This window comes from Leishmania mexicana, chromosome 22, assembly GCF_000234665.1.
Source record: "Leishmania mexicana MHOM/GT/2001/U1103 complete genome, chromosome 22".
NCBI classification, from domain to species: Eukaryota; Euglenozoa; class Kinetoplastea; order Trypanosomatida; family Trypanosomatidae; genus Leishmania; species Leishmania mexicana.
The window spans coordinates 181,054-192,315 of NC_018326.1; the positions used below are offsets into that span (position 1 = coordinate 181,054).

An 11,262-nucleotide genomic window follows, 5' to 3' on the forward strand; every position below is an offset into this window, starting at 1 on the left:
AGAGCAGCACGCACACGTGCGCCCTCGGCCCCCGTCGCCCCGTCGGTCCGTCGAGCAGTGCCACGTGTTTTGGTAGAGGCCACAACTCAGCTCACAGGGCAGTTTGCCATGTCCACAATGGCCACCGCCGCACCGCTCGGGTGTCGCGCAGGCTCATCCTTCCAGCAAAGGACGCCGTCGGCGTTTGTATGCAGGTGAGAGAGAACCTCGCTCATCTTACTGACCGCCATCGGCTCCGGCGCGGCAGCCGCGGCGACCGCAGCGTCGTATGAGGTACCAAAGAGGATGCGGTCGCCTGGCTTGGCGCCCGCCGGAGGACGGATGAGCTTCACTTCCGCGTCCCTCTTGGCGCACAGCACCATCCCCTGCGACGTGACACCCATAAGTGGCTTCGGCTTCATGTTGCACACGACGAGGCACTGCGTGCCCTCCAGCTCCTCGATCGCATAGTTCTCCACCAGCCCGCTCACAATGGTGCGTGTCTCGTCACCGAGCACCATATCCTCGACGTAGAGCCGGTCGGCGTCAGGGTGGCGGCGCAAGTTTGTCAGCTGCCCCACACGCACGTACAGGCTCGTAGAATCCAGCTCCGTCTTACTGGCCTTCTTGCCCTCTGGTGCACGGGCGCTAGGGCTTGCTGAAGCTTTCGCTGCATTCGCCCCCGCTGCCGCCGCAGCAGCAGCCTTCTCCGCCTTCGCCATCTCTTTCTCCGCACGGCGCCGCAGAATCTCCTCCTCGGACGGCTTAACGTAGGAAACCTGCACCTTGGCCGCGCCGTGAGCCTTGCTGGCGTTGTGGTTCTCCTCCGTTTTCACGGCCGACGAGCGAATGGGGACCAGGTAGGCGTCCTCCTGCGCGTACGCAGCCCACTTCATGGTTGTTGGCAGCACCTCCGTGTGGGACGAGTGGTTGAAGGCGGCGGCGTACAGGAGCACGTCGGCCATTGTGGCGCGCTCGCTACCGGTAAGGTAGCGCGAGGCTGCGTTCGGCATCGCCAGGAGAATCCGCTCCACATCACTGTAGAGAGCCTTGGCAACCGACACGGCAGTTTCGCCAACGGCGCGCGCGGCATCGGCGTCCAGCACCGCCGCCGCGCCAACCCACTGGTTCACCAACGACACCTGCTCCTCGTCCTCCCCGAGGAACGCCTTCTGCTCCGGCGTCACGGCGGTGCGGCGCAGCGCCTGCAGAAACGGCTGCAGCCCGCGGAAGGTCTTCCCATCTATTGTGACGCGGTGTGGGCCCTCGGCACACATCTCGATGCACAGCGCCGGCACACTCAAGGCGCTCCCGAGAGCATGCTGCAACGCCGGCGCGAGGATGGAGGAGGAGTTGATCACGAACTGCATGACTGCGACGGAGGCGGTGACCCCAGCGTCGTGCTCCTGCGTTGTCTTCGGATTCCGCTCTGCGATGTGACAAGAAAAAGGCGGATGGGGAGGCGGTGTTCACAGCGACCAGCGGAAAAACACGCACGTGTGCAGCTTGATAAGGGCCAACGAAAGAGGTGACGGTCACCACGAAAACAAGAAAAGAAACTCAGGAGAATGGATGAGGTGCTTGTTAGCTGCCGTGGCGCGCCTTGATGTGTGCCAGCCGGTGTGCGCTCGTATGCGATGGAGTGCGGGAGCAGGATGGCGATGTGGTCATGTGAATCCCCTGAGGCGAGGGCAAGGAGTGGAGAGGGCACGAGAAGATGGCGGTGGCACTTCACAGGCACAATAGACGAGGCATGGCGTGGGGCGGAGAGGAAGGGAGGCGGCGCGCGCACTCCGACGCAAGTACATGAAGTGAAGCCTGAGTCATGGAAAGCGGTAATGTCGTGGGTGTCGACTAGAGCACCCAGCGGCCACTATACTGTGCCTTTTCCACTCCCTCCTTGTGTGGCTGCGGGTCTTTCACACGCTCACTGCAGTGAGTCACAATATGTCGTTGGGCACGTTCGTGTGCTTAGGCGTGAATTATCCCTCACACAAACAAAAAAGCCCCCCCTCCCATCACTTCCCTTTCCCTCTGCCAACGCACTCTCCTGCCGCAGCCTTCTCGGCACGCTCACAGCGCGGTGCGGCGGTGCAGCGCACAGACAGGCGTGAGGGGCGACGAGAACGGAGCTGGAGAGAATGTAAGCCGTGATGTAGAGGGCGCTAATGCACACTGCAAGAGCCAGCACGGGCGTGGCGAGTAGCGATAAGGTAGGCAGGCAGGTAGGCAGGCAGGCAAAGACCGACACACAGAAGCCCGCGTGTACGCACTGGTTCCTCTGGTGTGTGCTTCCCTGCTCACTTGTGATTCTCTGCGGCACACCGCCTTTGGAAGAAGTCCTCCTTGTACTCGCTCACCTTGCAGCGCAGCGCTGGAACCTCATGGTCAATGACGTATTGCATCCCGCGACACGCCCGCGCCGAGCACGACGGTAGCGCCATGATGCCACTGGTGCCTTTCTCCTGCGACGCGGCAGCGATGCGGAGTAGCTCGGGTCGCACGGTGCGCTGCCAGCGCACCTCCACGTCCTTTGTGCGTGTCTTTGTTGTGAAGAGGCGGCCAAGCGCGTTGTCGCACGACTGCAACAAACGGTGGTCAAACTCGCGCAGGTGCATCCGCGCCGCCGCGAGGCCACCGCTCCCGACGGCAATGGACACGAGCGCAACGAGCACCGTACCGGTAATGGTGATGGAAGAGAGGGCCACGGCTGTTGCGGGTCCCATTAGGCAAGCCGCACCGAGGGCACAGTAGAGGAGGACCTCGCGCTGACGGTAATCCTGCCGCAGCACTTTAGACACCCTGCAGGCAAGGAGGAGATTGCGCGCGCTCTCCTCCGTCTCAGTGATGAGGTTGTCCATGCGCCGCATCGGAGCAGCGCGTATCTCGTTGAGAATCTCGTTCCGTTGGCGTGACAGCTCCGCCGCTGGTACGGTGCTGGTGGCGGGCGTCGTCGCGGTGGGCGACTTACCAGACGCCTCGTTCAGTTTCTTCAGCGGTGTTGAGGTGGTGTACACGCGCGGAATATCCTTCATCTTCATGACCTTGCTGAGGTTCCAGCACAGCGTTCCGTACGCCCGCGCAAAATCGGTCACCTTCTCAAAGACATCTACCTTATTCAGCACCAAGAAAAACTTGTGCTCGTAACCGGTGAGCGACTTGGTGAGCACGTCGAGCGTCTCGCCGGTGGTGCCCGGGTTCGCCGGGTCAAACATGAGAAGAATGACGTCACTTTGCTGCGCAAACCACCGTGTCACGGCGAGGAAGTCGTAGCCGCGGGTATGGTCACCGCTCGCCGCCTGCTCAGCCGAGGATGCGTGCACGGGTGTGTCGATCATGCCGGGCGTGTCGACGAGCACCATGTCCATCGGAATCTGCGACGTCGCCGGCATTGCGCGCGTCTTCATCTTGAAGTGCGTCACAAAGGAAATGCCAAACTGCTGTAGCGATTGGTACTGGTACTTGGGGTTGCTCACCACGCTGGGCCCATCAGCGTCCATGTCGTACGTTCCGCGCTTGATCACCGTGAAGCCGTCGTCTGTGGGCGCGACGCCAGTCTCCTGGATCTCGCAGCCAGATAGATAGTTGATAAGGGTCGACTTGCCAGAGCTGTGGTTGCCCAGAAACATCACCATCGGGGTCGTGCTCTTGAAGGGCGTGAGGAAGCGGTAGACGCCATCGTACGGCTCCAGATAACTAGTGCGGAGCGACTGGAGTTCCCCCTCAATGCGAGCCTGCGCAGCCGCGTGTGACGACGCCGAGGACAGCGAAGGCAACGCTGCCGACGCACCACTACCATCGCCAGCTTTGCCTGTACCGCTGTCAAGGTTGACCGAGTCCTCTCGATGATGCGGTCCGTTCGAGGAGTAGCCGCGGTGTTGCTCAAGGTTGGTTGAGGTGCCGACGACAACAGTGTGCATGCGTAGGCCACGCGAGGCCCCGACCAGGGATCGCACGGTCGCGCTGTCCAATGCGCCGCGTCTGAGAGGGGCGGTGCTGAAGGAGTGCGTAGGCACCAATCCCGCGGCAGACACAATGATGCGGAGACGACTGTCTGCCTGCAATGAGGCGACGCGCGAGAGACGACGGTACATGCTTGAAAAAAGATGAGCCTGTGCGCACGCGCCAACGCAACAAGGGGATACGCGCGAGAGAGAGTGACGACAGCACACGAGAGACAATATGGAGAGGTGCTGAATCGGACAACGTCAGCAAGCAGCCGTATGGCTTCCCATGTAAACCGTGCGTGTTCGCGGTCTCTTCGTGCCCCCTCCTGGCACTTGCATACAGCTCACTTTCTGCTCAGCCTTGTTCCAGTGGCGCTCGCCGCACCACCGCCTGGCAGACTAAACTCAGAAAGCGCGCCAGGAAGAGGAGGAGGAAGATCGGTTGCAGGGAAGACAACGAGCAAAAGATCAGCCACGGAACTCAGCGAAGAGGTCCCCCCTTGGCTACCAGCGTACGCGCACACTCACTCACACAAACACAGAGCCCCAGCCGTCAAAAAAAAGTGGTCCGGACAACCATGCAAGGCCCCAGACGCGGACGCACGCCCTTTACTTCGTGTCGTGTCCGTGCGTGCGTTGCACCTCCAATGTGATGAGCGACCAGCTTGCAGCCGTACGGCGAGACATGCTGAGGTATAGGGTGAAAAAACAGTGAAGGCAAGAGAAGGACACGGACAAAGGATGCGGGATGATTCACAGGGGGAAACGAAAATGCACTGATACATCGCTACACAAAATGCCATCAGGCCACCGAAAGGTCGCGAGGGCGGGGAGGCGAGAGAAGCGCGAGCCGTACGCGCCATCTATCGCTGTGTTGTATGGCAAAAGACATTGCCAGACACTGGAGAGGACGCGCCAAGGCGCGGCAGAGGGAGGGAAGCGCGTCGCACCTCACGGAGGAGATGCTTGTCTCTTCGTTCCGGTTTCCAATTTTTTTACGTTCCCTTGTACTTGAGCCATGACCCGCTAGCAAGTGCGCGTGTCTCGTTGCGTCGTTCTCTCTCCCCCTCCCCCCGCCCCGCCTCCATGTGAGGCTCGCCGTACGATGGGGCGACAACGCACTGGGGTGAGCTCGTGGTGTTGCTTCTTGCGCTTGCAAGCATGCAAGAGAGAAATGAAAACGGAGAAACGGGAGAAAACGGAGAAAGAAGAAGGAGGGAGGGAGAGGGGGAGGGAGAGAGGGAGAGCCCACGACCCGGGTAACGTATCTCAGTCCACCTTGATTGCTTGTCCCCCATGTGCTTGTGTGTGTGTGTGTGTGTACGCGCGCGCTCGAGCATGCCGGTCGTGGGCGGAGACAAACTGTTTTCCGTTTTGCTTTGTTTTTTTTGTGTGTGTGTTCATGTGTCGTTCCGCGTATACATCGAGAGACACACACACACATACGCACACGCACCCGCACAGGCGCTCTCCATATACATCCATACAGACACCGAGAGCGATGGACGCCATGAAACATTAAACAGGAGAGAATGTTCACCATTTTCGTCAACTTGGACGCGTCGTAGTCATTTTTCGTCACCACATCTCTTCTCTGCCACACAGCACGAGTCAAACTGCTCTCTATCCCCCCCTCGCCCGCCACAACCACCCATCCGCGTGGTGCGTCGCAGCGCTAGACACGCGCCACAGCAATGCGCCAACCCAGTCATCGGAGAGCATGGCCTCTGTCTCAAAGCCCCACACACACCACCCGCCGCCACGCAGGTCGCCTCACAGCCGCCCCCCACCCCACACACCCCACCATGCCGGTCGTCGGGTTGTGCATCGCCCTCACAGTGGCTCCCAGGCCCACCGCACCCGTAGGCAGTGTGAGGGCCGGAGGGGGGTGGGGGCGCGGATGCGCGCGAGCCACGCTGACACCTCGCCACCATCGTATGGGTCATGCAAACGTGCTCACTGCCGCAGCCCGCTCCGACGCAACGCCATCCAGGACCTGGCCGCCGGCATCCGCAGCGATGCATCGCTCTCACCGCCCCACGTCCTAGTAACCGGGACCCTGTCACCGCCAGCAGCGGTGCAGCATTGGCAGGGTATAGGTGGGGGGAGGTAGGGTGCACTGGGCCCTGTGATACCACACGCCGAGGTGCGCCAGCTTCCCGCCATGAGCATCATCATAATGTTTAAAGAAGAAAAGGAGTTAGGAATAAAATCAAAGAGGAACAGGTCAGGAGAACGATACGCGTAGACACACTTACATAAATGCCCGTGGCAGCGCACGTGCGCACCGCCCTCCACGCCACTCAGAAGAAAGGACGGCCAAAGAACGGCACAGACACACACACACACAAACAAACACAGAGAGAGATAAACAAAAAAAAACAACGAAAGAGAGAGAGAGCAAAGAGAAAAAAGAAATGGGCCAACACACCACACAACGAGAGCGGATGAAACAACAACACCAACCGTCAGATATACATGTATATCTATATGTCTGTGTGTGTGTGTTTTCTGTGAGGTGTGTGTGTGTGGGTGTGTGTGTGGGTGTGTGGCAGCACAGAACACGTTTTTTTCTTGTTCGTCTTCGTGTACTTTCCCCCCCCTTGTATATCTGTGTATGTCCGCGCGTGGATACTGTGGTGGCGGAGTTTGACTTTCCACTGGTGGCTCCCTTGTGGGATCGCCATGTGTGTGTGTGTGTGTGTGTATGTTTTTTTGATGGCAGTGATGGCGGTCACCGCAGCAGCAGATATGACGGCAGGCCACAACACGGAGGCGGAAGGGCGAGAGGGTTCGGGGCAGGGGCGGGGAGGAGATGTAAAGGATACGAGACGAAGCTGGTGTCGCCGGGGGTATTTTCGTAGCGAAGAAGAGACGTGCAGTCACGCACACACGCAAAGCAAAGCAAAACAAAAAGGAAAACGAGATGGCACCACAGCAACCAGTTAAAGGAGCACGAAAAAAAAAAATGAAAAGAAGTAAGCGGAAAACACACACACACACACACACGCACACGCACACACGAAGGTAAAAAAAGGACGGGAACAGGATGTTGGCAGCCAAGCCGCGAAAAGGGAAGGTGTGGGTGGGTGGGTGGGTGGAGACACACGATCGATGAGGTGCAGAGGAGGAGCCAGACACCACGGAAAAGAAAAAAAAACAGGAGAAGGAGGGGTGGGTGGGTGGGTGGGTGGGTCGAAGAAACATGGTGCGCCGTTCACCATCGATGCTCTCCCGCGGATACCCTATCAGACACACTCCCTTCCATCCATGCAGAGGGAAAGACACGGCGCTGCAAACGCATCCCTCCTTCGCTCTGAGTGTGTGTATCAACATCTAGAGGAGGAGGCAGCGGCGTGAATAAAATGTACAGCAGCACATGCGGAGAAGGTGAACAACCAACGACCAGAGCACACCCTAAAAAAAAAAACAGAGGAAGAGACGTGTTGATTTCCGGGCATGCGTGCAGATTACTTCGCCGCCTCTCGCAGATGCCTCCCCCCCCCTCCCCCACTAACCAGAAAAAAAACAAGTAAAACAAGCATCATGGGTATTCGTCTTGCTTCATGGCCGCTGCCACCAGCTCCGCCTGTCGCGCCATGCGCGTGAGGAAGGCGTCTGTGTACAGGCCTCGCTCGACCTCCGTGACCTGGAACATAGACAATGGCATCAGGCGGCCGTTCGGCAGCCGCAGCGCCGCAGATGCAACCCCGTCATCGTCGCTGGGGGACATTGTCGCTCCACTCTCCATAGCAGTTGCAGGATCGAGGTCTCCTGTCCTCAGTTGGGCATCTGCAGCGCTGAAGAGGTCGTCAAAGAAGGGGTGTTCAACCAGCTCCGCCGCAGTGAGCCGCTTGTCAGGCGCGTAGCACAGCAACGATGCAACAAGCGTCACCGCCTCCATAGGCGTGTCAGCGGGGAAGAGCCTTCGCCACGGTATCGCGCGCACCTTCAGCACATCGTAGTACTCCTCAAACGGCGTAGGTGCCACGTCATCCAGCGTCGCCGTGGCTGCAGTTGACGGTGACGCAGAGAACCTCGTCTTGTAATCCCGAGGGTCTTTGGTGGAGGACGGCGGCGGCGATGCCGTCGCCATTCCAGGCGATGCCGAAGTCTGGGACGAGAGTCCATCGTCTAGCGCGTCGCGCAAAAATTCTCCATGACTATCGACGTCATACCCGCCCTGCCGCGCGCTGCCACGCAACTCGACGTCGTTGTCCTCCTCCACCTGGTAGTCCACCTCGAGTTCCAGCCCGCAGGATCGGCCCTGCCGAACGCCGCCGCGGCTGCCAGAATGAGGATCGTTGTCGAGGCTCTGGTGACGGTGCATGGCGCGGGTGCGCAGCAGCGCCTCTGCACACTGGGGGTTCATGGCGTACATCTCCCGTTTCGACGGCGCCCCCAGCACCTTGAACAGCTCCGCCATTTGATCAATCGTGGTGCAGCCCCGGAAGAGGGGCTTGCCCGACTCGCGCAAGAGCTCCGCGGCGATGCAGCCAAACGACCACATGTCCACGGGGCACCCGTAGTGCAGTGCGCCGAAAAGTAGCTCAGGGGCGCGGTAGTAGCGGGAGCAAATATATGACACGTTCTTCTCCTCTCCAGGTCGCGCTATCAGCTTCGCGCTGCCAAAGTCGCAGAGCCGCACGCGGCCGGTGTCCGGGTCGACAAGGACGTTGGCAGGCTTCAAATCACGGTGGCAAACATGACGCACATGCATGAAAGCCAGCGCCCGGGCCAGCTGGAACAGCACCACCTTCACCCAGCGCAGGGGAAGGTGGTTGCAAACATCAGCACCGCTGCTGCCGGTGCTGCCGTGGCGGCTGCTGTTGCTGCCGTTGCAGCCGGTCCCGGCGTGCTTGGGTGACGCCGGGGAGCGGTCTGCCGTGCCTTCCGGCAGCTCGCCGGACGACAGATCTGTCGGTGCCTGCTCCGGCGAAGCGAGGGGAGATGACGAACTGGATGTCACCATGGTGGGCATGTCGTGGAAGCGAAAATAGTACTTCTTCACATAGCACAGGTCCATCGGTAAGTAGCTCATCACCATCTCGAGATATGCAAACGCCGCCAGGGGAGCCGAAGCGGGCGGGGCACTCGCGGAGGCGGCACCGCTGCCACCGCTCAACGGGTACCGATGCGCTGTGGGGTGGTGCGATGGCAGAAACTCAAAACCCGCACCGGCACCCCCGGTGCCGACCATATCCGCCCCCAGCACTTGCTCTGACGAGGCAGTGTCGTAGGTCACATAGAAGTCGAGCAGTTCGACGATGTTCGGATGGTGTGTACCAGGCCACAGGTGCACGTCCTCCACGGTGTGCGAGGACGACAATGCCGACGGAGAGGAGGTAGACGAGATCCTTGTCGCGCCATCGGGGAGCCGCGACGTGTCATTGCTGTCGACAGCAGTGTTCGATGGCTGCTGGTGCCGCGGGTTGTCGACGAGAACGGAGTTCAAGATCGCCACCTCGCGGTTGTGAAGGCGGGCGTCATAGTGGACACGCTTAATGGCAACTTTGTCACCTGTATGCACCTCCTCGGCGAGAAGAACGACACCGAAGCTGCCACGGCCCACGTAGCGCAGCGGCCTGTACATCGGGGTCGTTGTCTGCGACCGAGATGCCCCGTCGCTGCTCACGGTCCTATGCGGTTGCGGGCGAGATGCGGCTGACGCACGCGCAGAGGCGCGAGAGGAGGACAAGGGCCGTCGAGGCTGCATGGACTTCTCTGACATCACTTGAAGCGAGGGAAGGGGGGAGGAAGAATACAAAACGCGAGAAATAGGAAGAGGGGTGACGGGACAGCACTTGGACAGCACCTTTGGCAAGTAAGATACTCGTGTGCACGTGCGTGTATACGAGCAACACGGGCCCGCTTCCGCGCCGATACGCTCGCCGAGACACACACACACACACACGCACACGCGCAGGGAGGCCGTCTGGGATGAACGGCAAGAAACACGAGGAGGAGAAGGGCAAATGCGAGGAGAGAGCGGGGCGGGGGAGGAGGGGACAGCAAATAGAAGCGTGAACAGAGAAGTAAGCGGAAGACACACACACACGCACACGCACGCGCCCATGCACGAACCACAGCAAGTGGGGAGGGTGAGTGGGAGGGAGGAGGGGGAAGAGAGAGAAGATAATAATAGTAAAACGAGAAAACACCACACACACGAAATAAGTCAAAGCGGTGATGATGCACAGGTTCGGGATAATGAGCGTGTTGTGTGCCCGCGCCGAGAAAAGGGAGATGGAGGGAGATGCAGGGCTTTTCTTTTGCCGTGCTCACGCCTTTTTTTTCCTTACAGAGCGACGCTCCTTCGCTGTTCGCGCAGCACGCCGGCCAGAGCAGTGGTGCTTCAGGCGCCAACGACTTTGTGGATAAGATACACGCGGTCCGGGTGCGGCAGGGGTGGTGGTTGCATGTGTGTGCGTCCGTGAATACACGGGACAGGTGGACAAGACACACCCGGCCGATGGAAAAGGTGGGGGTGTGGTCGCGCGAGACACATGAATAGAAAAAGCAAAGGGGAGAGGGACGGAAGCAAAGGATGGCAGAGTCGATGCAGACGAGGTGCGGAGGAGGAGGACGGAGGAGCATGTACGTGCAGGAGAAAGAAGAAAACAAGGAGGCGAACAAGCCGCACGGTGGCCCGCGCGCACGTAACAGGCACACACACACACGCACACATATGCGCTGCACCGATCACGCGTGGGTTGCACGCACCGGAGTCAACACGGCCAAAAGAGGGACCGGTGTGAGGCTATCCTGCTCGGCATCATACAACGACGGCGTAGAGAATGCAAAACAGGGCGGGGGACCGAGGCATGGCGAAACCCCAGGATTGCGCGAAGGTAGCGGATTACTTCCCTGCAAGCTCGTCAAGTTGTTCTTGTTTTCCGATGTAACGACAACGTGGAGAGGGAGGAGAGCGAGGTGCAGGATGTGACATGTCACCCCCAACATGGCCCCGAATCGTCGCTTAACATAATAGAGGGAGGGAGGGAGGGGGGAAGGCAGAGAAGACAGAAAATAAAGGGGGTGGGGAGGAGGAGGAGGAGGGGCGTGTGGTCTTCGCTTCCCCGCCCCCTCCCTTCCTCTCCAGTCCCCCTCTCCCTCCCCATCCCTCGCCTACCCACCTCTCTCCCGTCTCGCCTCCCTCCTGCTGTTACTGCCGTGCAATCTCGATCACGCGCGCTCCCTCAGTCCCTTCCGTTCTCCGTCCCACACTTCCACTCGTTCGGCACGACGTGGGCGACCGCACGCCCGCTGTAGGGCCTCTTCTACGTTGTCCTTTCCGCATGTACGTGAGTCTCTCGCATGGGCACCCTCAGGTCGC

General features: G+C 60.0%; 3 protein-coding genes across 3 annotated transcripts; all 3 read right to left on the reverse strand.

Moving 5' to 3' along the window:
• Window positions 1-86: 86 nt before the first annotated feature.
• Window positions 87-1,349, reverse strand: LMXM_22_0470 (conserved hypothetical protein; the record flags this gene model as incomplete). Its single annotated transcript, XM_003875453.1, has 1 exon — window positions 87-1,349. The coding sequence occupies one exon, from the start codon at window positions 1,347-1,349 to the stop codon at window positions 87-89; it is 1,263 nt and encodes a 420-aa protein (XP_003875502.1).
• A 930-nt stretch (window positions 1,350-2,279) lies between these two features.
• LMXM_22_0480 (conserved hypothetical protein) lies at window positions 2,280-3,614 on the reverse strand (the record flags this gene model as incomplete). The annotated part of the gene is made up of 1 exon (XM_003875454.1): window positions 2,280-3,614. One exon carries the CDS (start codon window positions 3,612-3,614, stop codon window positions 2,280-2,282), a length of 1,335 nt encoding a protein of 444 aa, XP_003875503.1.
• Window positions 3,615-7,470: 3,856 nt separating this feature from the next.
• Window positions 7,471-9,642, reverse strand: LMXM_22_0490 (putative protein kinase; the record flags this gene model as incomplete). Its single annotated transcript, XM_003875455.1, has 1 exon — window positions 7,471-9,642. One exon carries the CDS (start codon window positions 9,640-9,642, stop codon window positions 7,471-7,473), a length of 2,172 nt encoding a protein of 723 aa, XP_003875504.1.
• Window positions 9,643-11,262: the final 1,620 nt, after the last annotated feature.